This window comes from Accipiter gentilis, chromosome 2 (genome assembly GCF_929443795.1).
Source record: "Accipiter gentilis chromosome 2, bAccGen1.1, whole genome shotgun sequence".
Classification (NCBI taxonomy): domain Eukaryota; kingdom Metazoa; phylum Chordata; class Aves; order Accipitriformes; family Accipitridae; genus Astur; species Astur gentilis.
The window spans coordinates 55,076,266-55,093,860 of record NC_064881.1 but is presented as its reverse complement, the minus strand read 5'-3'; the positions used below and the strand labels follow the sequence as shown (position 1 = coordinate 55,093,860).

Here is a 17,595-nt window from a genome sequence, read left to right as displayed (position 1 = left end):
GCACACGGGGACATTTCGTGCCTAATCAGCCCCTTGTATGGATGGAATTAGAGTCCCTCTGCAGCTAGCATCAGTACTTGTCTTAAAGGCTGTAGCACTGCACAGCACATTACGGCTCATTTTCTCATTTCTGAATTTACCTCCCTCTTTTGTATGCCATTAAGCAGGATGTTGTTTTTTAAATAGACGTTAGCAATGAACGTGATAACTAAACCACTGTATCAAACATGTATCATCTCACCTGTTTGTCCCCATTTCCTTTCCCGACCACTACAACTTCTCTGGAGCCATAACCTCTACTCTCCCTGCCCCTCAAGAGTGAATCTGCTCTTCCTCCGCTTTCAGCATAGATGCCAGTTTTCTACAAAATTTACACAAGTAGCACGTGTTCATCTTGATATTCCTGCAGCTGGCATTGATTTAGGTGATCATTAATTTCTGCATCCAAAAGCAGGAAAATCACTAGTATGTTTGCTAGACTATAGGGTGATAAGAACCAAAGTGTTGATATAGAAATTGCAGACTTCACACAGGGCAAACCACATTAACTAAAGGTTCTAAAATGTAAAGTAAACTTTATTATCCTTGAACCACAAAATAGATTTCTTTGGTTGTACAAATTTCACTAGTTACAGTCTTGATGCGCTAATTTTCCCTCAGAGTCTCTCAGGAGAGAATGGGAGAGAACCCAGAGCCTGGCACCAGGTACCGCAAAGGGAAAGAAAAAAAGAATCACAAGTTAGTCACCAAAACCAATCCAGGATTGTTTCCAAAATTGCTGTTGTTAAAAAGCAAATGCTAAAATTAGATTTAAAAAGGAAAAGCTCAAATTGCTGATGATGGAAGCAGCCATAGCTGCAGTTTGAGATTATCAGAGTTCCCCCTTCAAAGCTCTGTAAAATTAAACCATGTGAAGTCAGTTAAAATGATCCACTGGATTTTGGCATGAAGGGAGATTCTCAACTAAAAGAAACTGCATCCAGTTCTTTCATTCAGCAAATATACAAGCAGAAGTGCCTGTCGCTCCCAAGCCACTTTGAGTCACTGAAAGGCTTAAGGTCCAACTCTGGTCTTACTGCTGGAGGGGTTCAGCAGAGAGCACCAATGTATCAGGGTAGACAGATCAGATTACTGCCAAGCTCAGATGCCTTTCTCCCTATTAGAGACATTTAAAAAAAAAAAAAAAAAGGAGAAAAAAAAAAGAAAAGGGATGGTTTATTTCAGTAGTCAGCAGCAGAGTGATTTCAGAGCTATAGGCAGCATCTGTCTCCTCCACATCTGCAGAGCTCACTTGATACAGAATCTGTTCACAGCCCTTGTTCCACTCATGGAAACCATGAATCACACCCCTGCTCCTTTTCCATTTTTTTTCCTCTTGCATGGGCAAGCATGTATTTTCCTTGTTCTACATGGAGAGGGGCCTCAAGCCAACAAGTTGGCAGAAAGTAGAATTGTGTAGTTATTGCAAGGCATAGGCCAGACCCATCCTTCTTCATTGTGCTCCCTGCCTAGCAGGTGCTCTTTGAAAGCCCCAAACTGGGCACCCCGGTAACGTCACGTTTCATTTCACTGCTAGTGGGCAACATCATGGCCTCACCCACTAGTATCCTCCTACCTGTAAGACCCCATTACTCCTAATCTGACCCCAGCAACGCCACTTCCTACCCTTCCCCATTTCCTGAATCCTAACGCACTATCTTATCTGCTGTTTACACCTCCTATCTCTGCCACCGTATCCTAATCCCCAACTATTCTGCTCTCTATTGCTGTCACACATGCACACTGCTACACTTTTGCTACAGCTGCTCAGCTCCTTTCTCATTTCTGCCCCAGGTCACCAATTCAGTCATGGTGCTGACAGAAGACAGATACCTGGCCTCCTCTGACACTCAGTACAGTGTGCTTGTACAGCGGTTCACACTGCACGCATGAGATACACACAGTTATGTGTACATCTAGGTAGGTACCTGTCTCCCAGAAGAGCACAAAATACTAGCAGGAGCAGTTCCCTACATGGGATAGATTGTTGTGCTCACCACCAGAGGCAAGCGGCACAGAGCTGGCACAGGCTCCTGCTTATTCAGTTGTCTTTGCTTGAGCACATAGGTGTCAGTGTCAGAGGGAGGCACTTCACTGAAATCCTTTTTTTTTTTTTCTTTTTTTTTTTTTCTTTTTCTTTTTTTTGCCTCCAAGCTACCCATTTCCACATACTCCCAAAAGAAAGTGAGGTGACACAGTGCAGGAGAGTGGAAGGAGATGCTTTTTGGCAAAAGACTGGAAATTAAATAGGAGCAAAGGCAGGCTGGACCTTCCTTCTAATTCATACCGGAGTAGAAGCTCCCATATTAACCACTAAACAAATCCAAGTTGAGGAAATAACAGCTGGAGCCCAACACACTCTCACACTCATATGTTCTCCCTGTCCTACCCTTCCCCCACACACAATATTTACAGGCTAACAAGCTGCATCTGCCCACTGTCATACCCACACCTCCTCTCAATTGCCATCAATAAGTCTAGTGTTTGTCCCATTTTGTTTAGGACGTGCCCCAGTGCATTATTGGGTGAGAAACGAGGGCGGTTCACAGCCTTAAAGGAAGTTAGTTGGCCACAATGCTCCCTGGGGTGCTCAGTTCCCATCCAGAGTCCAGGAGGCAGCAGTGTGGGCAGTCCAGTGCTGTCCCTGGAGCACAGGAAGATCAAAAGCCCTGTGCTGGGCTATTCCATCGCCCAGGTGCACCAGATCTTCTACGTAGGGACAGCAGCCTCCAAACTGCGCCGGCTGTGTCGGAGTTTGCGTTTGCTGCTGTACAGGGCCATTTCTTCAAGTGCTGATGAAGTAGGTGTTGATGAATCACGTGTTACTAACATTTCCTCTTCCTCTGGCTGCCCATCCTGCTCCTGGGGAACTGTGTAGACAAGAAACGTAGTTTTAAAGACAAAGTGCTAGGTTAAGTATATAGCTGATACAGTTAACATAGACACAAGGGTATACCCAGGTGCTGAATTTGAGATGGCACTGAAGTCTTAGTGATCTACAGCAATCCCCTGCCCCGGACTTTTAGGTGATCTCTGTTTCAATAGAGTAGTACGCGCTAGGAAGCAGTGTGACCACCAGCATGGCATGCTGTAGCTAACGAGAGGTAAGCATTTTGGCCTTGCTTAACATTGAAGTTACACGACTAAGTCCTTTCTGTAAATTTAGTCTGTGACTTGGCTCCCTCACCAAAGGAACTCACCAGGAAAGATACTCTGCCAGGGCAGACTCTCAGTTAACTTGGTCTCAGGCCTTTTAGGATGTGTTCTGCACCTAAAGTACACTTGCTGTTACAGTGGCGCCTCACCCTCCTGAAAGGACCTAGTAGAGCTTATCTGCTGTGCTTTGACATACACCTGGAACATCTGCCCTTTGCGATAATTTGGCTTGAGCAACTACTGTGAGATATTTGTGTAAAAAAAAAAAAAAAAAAAAAAAAAAAAAAGTTCCACAAACCCACAGATTTTTCCCTTCAAGTGCAAACTGGCTCCTCGGAAGCCTCTCTAAAGTCTCTGAACATAGCAGAGAACCTCAAATACAGAAATCTATGAAGATCTATCAGGTCAAAGGTGCACAGTCTGCTGAGCTGTACTTAGTGGCCCACCCTCTGCTCTAGAACCAGACTCCAAGATGCAATATTCCCCTTGTTACAGTACCGAAGTATGAGTAGTCGTTATAATTCAGAATCCTTCCTGAACTATTAACCATAGCATTAACCTGTTGTTTGAAAAGGCCTCAGAACCAAATTAATGTAGGTGACAAATCTGACATCTTGAAAGGATACTGGGATTGGCAAGCAGATGACTGACTTCCAAACAAGGCAAATAGGTATAAAAGAAAGGCATAGGCACATGCAGATAAAAATCCAGATGGGGGATAGGATGGGGAAGGAAATCAGTGTGGCTTAGAAGGAAGTCATTCCATTTAGACCCTCTTAGACTACAATTAGCCAAAGGAACCATCAAACATGCAAGTTAAGTCATCTCAACACAGCATACTGAACTTTTAAAAAACCTTTTGATTGTTCTCAGCCAAAGCTATTAATGAAAACAAGCTGCCATGGGATAAGGCAGCACATCCTGTAGTGGGTAAGTAGTTAAAACACAGAAAAAGTGCAGGAGGATATTACCTGCTATCACAGCACAAAGCAGCTATCCATATTAGGGTCAATATTTGGTAACTAATAAGAAGGAGTAGAAGTGATAAAGACTGTCTTGAGAGAAACTGCTGATGATACCAAGCTGTATCTCAGGGTAGTGAAATGAAACTCAACTACAAAAAAGGGTATTAGGATTTTACCAAGTTGACTAGGCAATGACACGGAAGGTGAAATTTACTGCAAATGTGAATAGATTCAAGAAAGAAATAAAAACCTAAAATTAAAGGCCTCTGGCTTAGAAAGTGCTAAAACACAGATTGTTGTAGCCTAGAGTAGTATTCTGGAAGGAATCACTTTATGCTTTTCTTCTTTTATGCTCTTTTCTTGGCATTCCTAGTGGCTCGCATCAGACACAATATCGGACTAGCCAGAACCTCGTGCTGACTTAGTAAGTTTATTTTTACACTATTGGATGATGCTCACGCTCAATAAAGTAATATAATCCCAATTGCATATAAAATGCAACATCCTTAAAATGAGATTATGATTCTGTAGTCATTAGGGGGAGCTTTCTGAAAACACTGGCACACTTCTCAGCAATACCATTTCACTTTCAAGGATTAGGTATTGGAAAAGATGGGAGAACATACAAAATCTGCCACTGCATAAACTCATCATACGCCTACATTTGCAATACTGCATGCAGCCCTGTTCTCCTTCTCTGCCTTAAAAATGGCATAGATGAAATAAAAAAGGTCCAGAGGGGTGTGGGAACAATTCCCACAAAGAAGAACTAGGATTGCAAATGAAGGAGGGGGGGGGGGGGGGGGGGGGGGGGGAAAGGGGTTGGGGAATAGAAGAATGCACACACATAGTGTTTTGAACTAGTTCAGCATATACTCCTTTGATCTTTGGTGACTGGTTTCCCCTCCTTTTCATTTTACTGTAAAGAAAAATGAAGTAAAAATCACTCCAATTCTCAAGTATTTTCCCAGAGAAGTATTTCTTTCCAGATATTTACTCTATGTGTTCTGAGAAGGATATCTGAAAAGAAACATAAGCAGGCCTAGCAGGAGGCTGGAACTGATGCAGAAAAGCATGATTTTTAAAATTCCTCATACAGATGTTATAACTTGCCAAAATCTACATAAAAAATAAAAATCTATATGTTGGCTGAAATGCTACACTGCCTGACAGAATGAGATGGGGGGAGGGGGAATCTAAAAAAACCCTTGAGCTTTGTCTCATGCCAAAAGAGCTTAGTTGCATCTTCATCTGCTGAAGATTTTGGAAAACCTGTATTTTTTTGGTGCCTCACACACATCACTGCCTCATACAGGGGATACAAGGATTACTTAAAGACTAAGGATTGGGTTAAAAAACTCTTGATACAGCACCATACACTTTTCTTTATGGCTTTTATTCTATTTGAGGGCCCAAGAGACCAATGACAGGCAATGGTGAGGCCTGAAGCCCTTAAGCATTTGATTATTTCCCGACCCTTCAGTGACCTCCTAGTTATGTACACTGACTGAATGGACTACCTCAAGAGAATAACCCAGGGTTGAGAGGTTTACTCCAAGGGATGAAGAACAGATGTTGTTCTCAGGAAAGTAAGCTTTTCTTGAGTATCTCTGCAGCAGAATCTCCTTCTGGAAATGACCCATACGTGGATCAGCTGTCTGGAGTGCAGCCTTTACTCAGAGAGATTTGCCAAGATAAAATTGAGAGACAAACTGTTCCTCGTGTAAAATAAAGGGGAGGGGGGGGGGAAGCTGCAGAACAGCTAGAAGAAAACCAGCATCAACTGTTGAAGGAAACAGAAGTACTACTAAGGAGCAGGCAGGCCCTGCTGAGCTCCACACTATTACTACAGCCACCTAGAATGAAGTGGGAGATAGTCTGTCCATTACAGTTGGGGACAGAAAGACATACCATAGCTAGGACAGCCAGAAGAGATACAGCAGTCAAAGCTTTAATTACTCTTTAGTTAAGTAGTTAAGTGACTGTGCACACAGATCCACAAGAGTAGACTTGGAGAGTCACCTGGGTACTCAAGCACCCAAATGCTCTCAAGTCTTAAACCAGGATGAATTTATCTGCAGCTGCCTGATTCTTTGCTCTAGCAAAAGGGGCACAAAGCAGGCCCTGGACAATGGATGTTATCCACTTACAGCAAGTGACAGAGGCCAAAACTTCCCACCCACATTCTACTACTACTCTTTACTCCAGAACATAAAACCAGAAGAAAACTAGGCATGCTTGCTACACACCATTCTCAGCAAATCAGCCATCACTAAAGCACAATGCAAATTCCTACCCAAAACTGAACGTGGCAAGTTTGGAGATTTCATTCTAGAAAGGACAAAATAGGACAATGCTTCAAGCAGCAAGAAGTTGAAGTCCTCAGGGTTGATTCCCCAAGCAGGCAAAGGGGAACCCTCTAGAACTGTGGTGGGAAGCAAGTAGTACAAAGACAACCCTTTTGGCTATGAGCTTACCTGAGTTATTTCTGTCATCTATGTATCTGAGGTCATCAGGTGCATCAGGTGACTGGAAGAAAACAGAAAACATGAGCATCCACCTCTGTAACACTAGTGCCAGGTAATAATTCCCCACCTCCAGCTTTCCAATACACTACAGAGAACCTTTTGCCCTCAAAGGCGCTGATCATGCAGCAGCTGGGGCATGACCCTCAGTGAATGCACAATTACAGCATTAATCGTTTGTGCTAAAGTCAAGCAGCCCATTGCCTGAATTGCAGGATGAGGTGTGTGTCTGCCCATCAGAGCGCTCCTCCTTTTACTTTGTGTGTGTAGGGAGGAGAGGATAGGAAGTGACATGAAAGGCAGAAAGCGTAAAGACTATAGAAAATAAGTAGAAACATGGGAGGAGAGCAAAGACATGAGCTATGTTTCCTTGAGAGTCCTGGATCCTAATTCTGCATCTGCACTGTTCCCAGGCCTAGCTTCTTAGGCAAAATCAACTTTCTCCTTTATATTCAGGTATGTGTAGAGAACTGATGTGGGATAGGAAGCAGTTACATCCCAAAAGGTGGCAAAGACAGCTTTGGAGAAATGGCTAAGTGATAATCATGAAACTCCACCAGTTCCTCCTAATTGTAAAGCCTTCACAAAATGAAGACCATTCCAACAACCGGAGCTGTCTGTAGCTCATCAGACCAGAGTGACAACACCATGAGAAAACAACTTTGTTCATGGTCATGAACTTGAGGTGGCTTGAAAATCTGCACTACTCTGGGGACAGGCATAGATGTCCCAAGCCCTCCTTATTTTGCTGAAATAGAGAATTTGATCTAGCTGTATATAGTGCTTCAAGGACAGAATGGTCAAAGTATTCTGTTGAGGTATTCTGTTTACTTCAAAAGTGGCTGCATGTGTTACTTCTACTATTCTTTCTAGGTTTGTACAGAATATTTACACTGAGCTCAACGCTTCTCTGAGCTATACAAATGTAAGGATAGGGTTTCAGAAGAGCTCAGTATTCAGCAAGTTTAATAATGCCCAACCCATCTGAAAGTTCTGGCCACTACTGATCCAAATCTATCTTTTAGGGGTCTTCTTGGTCAGCTCAAGAGCACAAGTGAGGAGTAGCTTAATTTTTCTTTAGTTGTAGGATAAAGGATGGCAGCTCTATACACTTACATGGAAAGCATTAGGGAAGTTTCAAAGCTGTGAGAGTGCAAGAAACCCACATTTCCATATAATCTGGCCTATTTTGTGGAAGCAGCGAAATTGGAGGAGGCAGGAAAGAGGGGGAGATGATCTCAGCCTATTTAGTGCTTTAGAAAGAAAGCAAATGTATGGTAGAAATCATGCTCTTCATGAAGAGTAGAGAGCAAAGCACAGGAGACTGTGATGACTTTGGCATGCATTGCTGAGAAACACAGCCCAGCCAAACAGCATTGCACTGATCCAAAGTGAGTGATACAGTTGTGACTATGGCCAGGAGGAAATACAGTCTCTTAATTATTGCACTGCTGAGAGAGGTCCAGAGGAACTGCCTGATGATTTGGAGGTGTAGCCTCCTTTGGAGGCGCCTTCTCTGCTGCATGAAGACCCAGTGCTGCACTGTGGCCTCAGCAGAGGCTTGGGGAAACTTGGGTAGTCCAGAGCTGTCCCTGGAGCTTGAGTGGCCAGCCCTCTAACTCACTTGGTACAGAATCTGGACAGCTGCACACCCCAATAGGGAAGGGATTCTTAGAGAAAAAGATGAGTGACTACCAACAGCTGAGCAATACCACCAGTGAAAGAAGTCAGCCAAGAATATGCATCAAATCATGTATAACCGCCTGAGAATCCTCAAACTGCAACTCTGCTAAAGTCAGCCTGGCCTTGGGGATTACAGCTTGGACCCGAGATCTTTGTGTCATGACAGCACGTTAAAGCCCAACATGTCAGTACTTGCTAGCTCTCCGTACACAGCACAAACGTATAACTGCAGGTATCTGCTTCATTGTCTTTTATAAAAGTAAAAAAAAATACCTAAAAAAAAAAAAATTACAGACATACAGTATCTGCTCAAATCAGCTGTCACAAATGCAATCAGTTAATGACTAATCCAGACAATATGAGAAAGGCAGTTCACATTCCTGGGCAACTGGTTCTAGGTGGCCCTGCTTGAGCAGGGGGGTCAGACAAGATGACCCCCAGAGGTCCCTTCCAACCTCAAACATTCTTTGATTCTATGACAAAGCAGCTTAAATGAAATGAGGTTATTTCAGGAAGGAGAAGAACTTCGCCATGGCGCTCACCCTCAAAACTTGGTGTTCTTTTACCACATGATTACTTCACAGTTCATCTACAGCAGTTACAACATGTGAGAATTGTCACCACAGCTGCTTCTTGGGCAGGATGCGGGATACATTTCAGTTTGAAGTTAACATTTGCTCCAGTGTGCAATTTGTTGGCAATCATTTCTATAGGCTTTTCTTCCCTTTTAGTTCTCATCTTTCACTTCAAAATATTTCAGGACCAATTAAGGTGAAGATGTAGCTGCTTTATCTTTGCAAAGCTTTTGTCATTAATTTTAAAACCATCTGGACCAACTTTTTCACAATTCCACTTGATTGAGGTCTCCAATAAACCCTCAGTTATACAGCATGGCTGGTTGTCTTTGCCTCCCACACAGACAAGGCCTTGGAAGAAGACTTCCTCAAGTCATTCACCCTCTACTCTGAAGGTCATCACTTCATGTGCAGGCACTTCCAGCAAATCAAGCCCTAACCAATCTAATAGATGGTTCAGCATGCAGCTTATACCTGGATTTCGTAAACAGGTTTGGAAGAAGGAATAGCAGCAAATTCCCGGTAGTCAAACTTCTTTTCAGACATGGACTAGAAGGGACAGCAAAAGAGAAGAAACAGAGAAGAGAGAGTAAGGGGAGAGAAGTGGATGGAAAACCAGCAGCAAGCTAAGCAACCTATGCAGAGATAAAAGCAGAAGCAGAGCATCATTCTCAGTTAGTGCCAAGACTGCCTGAATACAGCCTCTGAAAATGAGGCATCTCTGGGACATTGTCTTCTTAGTTGTTTTGGTGTCAGGACAGAGGTTCCAAGTTGCAGAGAAAACATGATGTGCTCCACTAAAATGCACACGCACACCAAGTTAGGTAGGAAACCTATTTTCATGGGAAAATTCATGGCAAGATTCCTGATGGCTGTAGCACAGTCAGGATTTCAATCCAGAGTTGGCTGTATTGTGTGACCTTGGACAAAACCAGGTCCTCTCTCTGTGCAGCTGCTCCCACTCTTCTGTTTGTCTGTCTTACTAATTTTGACAGTTCTCTGCAACAAAGTCCTGCTACATTTATACAGTACTCAGAAAAAGGAAAATAGGATTGCAGCTGAAGTTCTCAGTTTTATGCTGTTGAGGAAACAAGGGGCCAAAGTCTCTGAAGTGAAAGGCTTTCTGAAGACAGAGATGAAGAACCAAGAAAAGGATGAAATAATAAAACAGGGAAACAGAAAACAGATGTTACATCATAGCGGCAAAAAAGGGGGGATGCCTCTAGCAATGGGCACAGTAGAGTCCCATCCACTGTGCCCTCTTCACTATTCTGTATACCATGCAGCCAGACCTGACTTAAGTATTTAAGTAGGGATCCCATGGCCCAGATGCACAGTCCACACCCAAGCTGAGTAACCAAGAAATCCCAGGATTATAGGCAAGATAACAAAAGCAAGCAGAAGTATGTCATACCAGTCTTCCCGGTGAAGTGACGTTTCTGGGACTGCAATCTGCAAAAGATGACAGAAAAGCACTATTTAGTGAATGGCTGTATTATATGCAACACTTCCCTGCATCTGCCCCTTCTATTTAGCAGCATTTTTTCTGCTCAGGAAAGACACTGCCTTCTCAGAACAAATGCCTCTTTTCTGTTTTTTTAAAAAGTCATGATGCTGTTTTTGTTTTTGCTCTGGTTCCCTGGAACCATCCCTCAGATGTTCTCTCACATTTGCTATAGATCAGGCCCATTCCCTATGCTGAGAGATGTCATATGCCCCAAAGGACCTTCCAATCTAGGCTGAAGGAGGAAATTGCTTTCAACAGGTCTGCTTTCAAGCAAGTTAAGCTAGAGAAGCATTAACTTTTTTCCTCAGAGATAGCTATACAGTACCTTCCAGTGGTGTTGGTGATGGGGTAGGAACAGGTGAAGGTGACTCTGCCAGCTGCTCCAGTGTGCTGCGTTTTTTCCCCTCCTTGGACTTGGCAATAACCATTTGGGCTTTAAGAGCATCCTGTTCAAGCGATTTCATCCTGCCTCAGAAATGAGGGAGGGAGAAAAAAGACATCAGACATTGCCTTCTTGACGAGAGATAATGCTACCTTCTGTGCCCAGCAGCTAGACCACAGTCAACAGGCTGAGTGCAGAAAGGCAAAATTAAGCACCCGTGGTTCCCTGAGGCAGACAGACTTTCAAAGCAGGAGAGAACAGCTTGGTTTGGTGTCATCCCGAAACACACATGCCATCATATGTGTTGAACAGACAGAGCCTAGAGCTAAGCATCAACGCACTGAGAAGCTGCAGGCCTTTCCAGAGGTACCATATACGATGGGAGAGCAACCCAAGCTGGGAAAGGAACTGCAGGGGCTCAAATAAATAGGATCAGTTCTCAGGGCTTTACTCTCCTCTGTGCTCTCAGTGTGTTGCATCTTAACCCTCTTCAGCCATCAGGAGATTATGAAATAGCTAAGAAAAAGTGGGCTCAGCCCTCAGAAATGTCTGCTCCCTTCTCCCAATCAAACAGACCCAGCATCCCCCCTCACTCTCATTGAAACAACTGCCGGTAGTCTGTGGGACCTCAGGGAAATGAACACCAGCAACCACTAAAATTGCCTCCCTACCCCTAGCAGGCCACAGCTGGGAGCACTGCATTAGGATGTAGGGATACAGACAGGGCTGTTGAGCATGCAGCTGGCAGGGAGGGGGCTGTGCACACCTGGATTGGCTTCCTGACCCAGGGATTCTTGAGGCGTGACTCTGCATTGGACTAGACATCTGAGCTGGCCTGGCCCCAGGAGCAGGTGCCCACTGTCGGGACTGGTACAGCTTCCTGGCCAGATCCTGCTCGTACTGTTTAATACTGTCTTCAAGAGCTGAGGATCTGAGGAGGAGGAGGAGGAGGAGGAAGAGGAGGAGGAAGAGGAAGAGGAGATGATGGTGATGAACATCGCAGCGGACAAGCGCAGGGAAAGAAAGAAACAGATACAGGAACATACCCTGGCAAGGAGAAATGTGGGTCTGATATAGGGGTAGCCTCGATTAAAACAGGCTCCTATATCTGATCCTGTCCAACACCAACTGTTGCAGAAAGAAGCAGGAACCTTCAGAGGGCAATCTGGGATGATGTGCCCAGAAGCATTAGCTTTCAGAGCCTCAGCATCTAGAGAGTGCCCTCCTCATAGGCTAGGAGGAGAGGACTAGAAACACCCAGCAGACCAATGGAAAAGGCCTAGGAGGTAGTTACAAAGAAGTGTGTATGTGTGAAGCAGACTGAGGGAATACAGGGCGTGAGTGAGTGTGCGTGCACGCATTTGATAAGTCTCTTGGTGTACCTTTGCATACATATATCTGACCACCTGTTAGCATGCACCTTTCTTTGACCACGAGAAAAGGGGAAGCAAAATGGACAAGCACATTACCAAAGGTCTGTTTGCCACCCGGCCCTGAACACATGCAATTGGAGAGGTGAGTGCATCTGTAAAATAGCATGTGGCATGGTAGGAAAACTGCCAAGATGCATATAGCACTTGCTGGACACCTGCCCCCCTCGATATGTGCCTGTACCTTCTTAATCACACTCTTCCTACGGCACAAATGCCGGCGGCTGTGTGTGCCCAGAACACTTATGTAGCATGGGTCCCAGTGTGTTTGTCCCAACAGAGCACAGGGGTGTGTGCTGGGGGGGGTAGGGGGACAGTGGGCAGGGGAAGGGGGGGGCACATCACATGTCCTGGCAGAGCACTGATGACACAGGGAGAAAAAGGAAAGCCCAAGAAGGTGCAAACTGATGGGGTCACGAGTGACAGCACACAGACCAGAGAACTGGAAAGAAGCAGAAGATAGAAGATTAGAAAGAAAGTAATAAAATCAGTGGCATGCACTTAAAGAAAATACAGGTTAGTGAGGCTGCAGCACCACGTGCAGGGCAATACAGTCCTCCCTCACACACAGCACATGTAGTGCTGCCTGGGGGCCTCTGGAAATAAGACCTGAGCCCTGGCTGCCATCATGTCACTGTGCCTGCTCTAGCAGTTATAGAAGAGAGATCCTAAGAAGACCAGGTCATCACGGGAGATCTGCAGTAGCAGGGAAGAGTCCATCCTTGTCTTACAAAAAGAAGCACATTATGGTGACTGACTGATTCCTGCCAATGCCAAAATAAGCATGGCCTTAACCCTACCCAAGGAATCAGCCAGGCACTTCTCCAAGAACTGAATAAAAAGCTACACCTTGGTATCAGAAGTGAAGCAGAGTGGAGGACCTGGTCTGCAGAACTTAAAAAACAGTACATTGGATCTGATAACTAAAAAGCAAGAAGTTGCTTCTCCTTGTCAAGTATTCTTACCTCGAAAAGGCTCTCCCTTCACTAGTTCATTTTCCATGAACAAAACACGCTTAGAAGAGAAGAGACTGAAGGTTTGGAATGCAGGGAACTGTCTCCTGCCCATAGTGGACAAAACCACTGTACTCAACAATCACTAACCCTTCTATAGCGTAATGTAGAACTTTTACTGTGCCCTAAGCAATTTCAGCAAAATCCTAGCTAACCCAAAACTTAGTCAGATGTACAGTAATGTTACAGAAGCAAATCATGTAGTCACCTAAAAAAATCCTGCCCCCACTCCGCCCCAGCATTTTCAGATTTCTTTATCTGATGGCAACAGCAACAAGTTCACAGAAGAACAGAGTCCTGAGGCAAGTGGCATACATTCTGTGACGTGAGCAATGTCCTTGTAAGGGTTTTGCTTTCAAAGGTTTGTGCAGGCAATATCATGTTTCTCCTCTCGACACCCATCTTAAACAAAGCTTTTATTATAGCATTCCTTGGATATGTTAATGCTTAAGCTTAGGAGGAAGCAGAGCTGACATTACCTCATAAAGCCTGCCCCGCTGTATGAAGAAATATGCATGGGAAGTGGCGGCATGAGGGAAAGAAAATCCTGCATATCTAATAGGGAAGAGATGACAGACCAATCCCTACCACCTCTCCAAGCACAGTGATGTTGATTTTCAGGAGGAGAAGCCTGACAGACAACTTCTGTTTTGTTGGATCAAATACAGCAGTGGAGCTTTTTTTTTTTTTTAACATGTGAAGACTGAGCAGCAATTCTGTGCAAGATGTCTACTCCTGACAACACTGTAGTGCTTACACAGCATCACACTGACAGTCAGTTTTTAACGTATTCCACGCTCATAGCCTTCCTGTGAGACAGAGAAGTGCTATTACAGTCCTCTCTCCATGCATCTACAGCACAGAGGGACTCAGTGATCTGTCCAATGTCATTAAGAATTATATGCCAGAGCAAGAATTTGGATCTGGTCATCTCAGTCCCAGTCAGCCTCTTCCAAGTGATGGTTTTGTAAGCACACATTTGGCTCTACAACAACCTAGGGAGCTTCTAGCCCTATAACACAAGGGCAAGGTGTCTGTTTTGGCAGGCATTGTTAACATATTCTTTTCCACTTGTATTTTTGTAAAAGGGTTGTTACTGTCTTAATGTGAAAATACAGAACTTCCACTTGCAAATGATGCCACCTGAAAAGCTGACACAGAAACCATGGGAACAGCATCAACTAGAACAGGCATAAGATGCCAAATATAGCAGAACATTCAGTGAATCAGAGCAGCAGACAGAATCCCACAGTATTTGAAGCACGAAACAGCAGCACAGGATGGAAACAATCCTGCCAGAGCATACTCTGTTGACATCCTGGTCACCACTGTGCCTGTATGCAGGCATCCTCATGAGGGGGGAGCTGGGGAAGAAGAGATTACTAAGTATAGACTCACAGAGTAATTCATGTTGGAAGGGACCTCTGGAGGTCATCTGATCCAAAAGCTGCTCAAAGCAGGGCCAGCATCAAAGGTCTAACAAACATGCTACAAGATGACAGAAATCAATCTCTTCCAAACCAAGGTTCCATATAACAAACAGGCTTTCCAGTGACCTGTTCAGCTTTCTGACATTACAAGTCAGTGCAGTGAAACTAAGGCAATGCTTCAGAAAAAAATTTCCAGCTGAGAAGACCAGGCAAAGGACTCATCCAAGGCAAAGAGTTGGAGCATACCAAGAAAGTTTTTCTTGAAGGGCAAAAGCCCTGGTACTAGGAACATTAGTCCAGCTCTGAATAAACCACAAGCAGATCTCTTGCATAATCAAGTAACAATGGGAGGCTTTGTACCCTCAAAGCCCTAGATAATTAGCCAGCTCTCACTGAGGATTCCACTACATATTTCTTCATCCTCAGAGCCTCCCCGGAAGACGACAGCACCATTATCATCCATGTCTAAGCACAAACACTGGAATTGCCAAGTGGTATCACAACTCATGGTAAATCCTTCCAGCGTCTTATCTAGCAGGCTGGCAAGGATGAGTTGCTAGCAGCGCTGTTGCTCTAAAAGCTCTCATTCAAATCCCAAAAGAGACTGTTTCAGATCGTCCTTTGAATGCCTCCTAGAAGAACATTACGGGAAAACTGTAATTAGTTATGGGAGCAGCTGGACTAATTTTTGAAAGGAATTATATGACACGGTAAATGCCTGGACTAGCTTCAAGTCTTAATTTCTGAGCTAGGAAGTTCTCCTTCTTCCAAAACAATTTTTAATCACTCTTTCATAGCTGATGAAACAGCTTGTGTGGATAAGAAGGACCTCACCTTGCTAATTTCTTGGCTTCAGCAAGTTTTCCAGTCTAGCAACACTGAATATGTGAAATGCTCTTTCCATTTTTCATTTTGAATATGTCACCTTGCAGCTTCAATAAATATCTTTTTCATGTGTTACAAAGAAGGTGGGAAGCTGTGTGGCTGAGAGGGAAGGAATACATTCATCATCATGTAAAGTTGTTTGTTTTTTATAAAACTCCACTGTCTTCATGATTGTGCAAGCACTGTTGACATGTAAGAGACATCTCACCCATGTAGCTGTCAGAAGCAGATGAGCTCAGCCAAGCAGCAGATGCTTTGCACTGTTTGAACAGATACTATATAATCTCCCCTAACATCTGACTTGGGAACGCTTGTTTATTCCCTGTTTTTAAAAACATGTAATCCAAAAGACATGCAGCAAGTCCCCTTTTCCTGAACTAGCCTAGTAAAGAGAACAGTGAAGGTTCTTCTGTCTCACCGTGCTGCCCTCCACATTGCTCGTTTCTCTGCCTCCAGAGCACGTCGTTCTGCTGGAGAAAGCTCCTTCTCTTGACCACTCAGAAGCTCAGGACTCTGCATTCGCAATCGCTCCTGATGCCGCCGTTCAGCTTTGGCTGTCCGTACAGGTGCCACTGGATCGCCTGCTCCAAGATATAATGGACTCAACCTGGGCAGAGAAAGAACAGTGAGAGGTAGGCTGGCCTGGTCCACCACAACTCTTACCTGCCTGTTTTCAAGATAAAAGGTGATGACCAACACCCCCAATCAACTCTTCAGTACCACATCCAAGGACATCGCCTTGGGAGATGGAAGGACACATAATAGAGGTTTCTCTTAAGAAGTTGGTTCTGATCACAGTTTCCCTTTCTCTGCTAAATCCTTCCTTTTACACCTTACGTCTGCCAAAAAGGAGGAGCCACCTGCTCTATCATCTGGCAGCTCCTAGGCAAAGGACACTGCTGATCCACTTACCCAGACATAGAGTTGGTTCTCTGTTCAGGCTTGATTCCCTCTTCCAGTGAATTCCTCTGTGAGCTGCTGTTCTCATTGACCTCAGAGGGCCTAGAGCAAAACAAGCACATCAGCTAACAGTACCACAGGCTGGCACACCCAAGAAAGGTTCGGAACAGATCCAAGCCCCAGAAAGCAACTGTCGTGGTTTAACCCCAGCCAGCAACTAAGCACCACGCAGCCGCTCACTCACTTCTCCCCTCACCCAGTGGGATGGGGGAGAGAATCGGAAGGAAAAAGGTAAAACTCTGTCCTGGTTTTGGCTGGGATAGAGTTAATTGTCTTCCTAGTAGCTGGTATAGTGCTATGTTTTGGGTTCAGTATGAGAAGAATGTTGGTAACACACTGACGTTTTCAGTTGTTGCTAAGTAGTATTTATATTAAGTCAAGGATTTTTCAGCTTCTCATGCCCAGCCAGCAAGAAGGCTGGAGGGGCACAAGAAGTTGGGAGGGGACACAGCCAGGGCAGCTGACCCAAACTGGCCAAAGGGGTATTCCGTACCGTGTAACATCATGCCCAGTATATAAACTGGGGAGAGTGGGGCTAGGAGGAATTGCCACTCAGGAACTAACTGGGCATCAGTCAGCGGGTGGTGGGCAGTTGCATTGTGCATCACTTGTATATTCCAATCCTTTTTTAAAAATGATAATATTAATAACATTTATTATCCTTATTATTGTAATTTTATTATTGTTATTATTATCACTATTAGTTTCTTCCTTTCTGTCCTATCAAACTGTTCTTATCTCAACCCATGAGTTTTACATATTTTTTCCTGATTCTCTCCCCCATCCCACTGGGGGGGGGCCCAGAGTGAGTGAGCGTCTGCGTGGTGCTTAGTTGCTGGCTGGGGTTAAACCATGACAAACTCCTGGGTTGAAATAAGAAAGGAAAAAAATAATAATGATAATAATAACAATAATAAAATGACAGTAATAATAAAAGAATTGGAATATACCAAAAATGATGCATAATGCAATTGCTCACCATCGCTGACCGATGCCCAGTTAGTTCCCCGAGCAGCAATGCGCTTCCCCCAGCCAACTCTCCCCA

General features: G+C 44.4%; 1 protein-coding gene across 28 annotated transcripts in view; it reads right to left on the bottom strand.

The window, feature by feature from the left end:
* Nucleotides 1-550: 550 nt before the first annotated feature.
* Nucleotides 551-17,595, bottom strand: part of SCRIB (scribble planar cell polarity protein) — a 113,776-nt gene continuing 96,731 nt past the window's right edge. For 24 of the 28 annotated variants that reach the window (XM_049829851.1, XM_049829868.1, XM_049829860.1 and 21 more), the window contains 7 exons: nt 16,503-16,592; nt 16,009-16,197; nt 10,776-10,915; nt 10,358-10,395; nt 9,418-9,492; nt 6,638-6,689; nt 551-2,909 (listed from right to left, as the gene is read on the bottom strand). In XM_049829851.1, coding sequence (XP_049685808.1) covers nt 2,749-2,909; nt 6,638-6,689; nt 9,418-9,492; nt 10,358-10,395; nt 10,776-10,915; nt 16,009-16,197; nt 16,503-16,592 — 745 coding nt within the window. In that variant the 3' untranslated portion in view covers nt 551-2,748. Of the gene's footprint in view, nt 2,910-6,637; nt 6,690-9,417; nt 9,493-10,357; nt 10,396-10,775; nt 10,916-11,598; nt 11,764-11,900; nt 12,705-16,008; nt 16,198-16,502; nt 16,593-17,595 lie in introns of those variants that run through there. The other 4 variants (XM_049830097.1, XM_049830106.1, XM_049829933.1 and 1 more) reach the window with 3 other exon arrangements.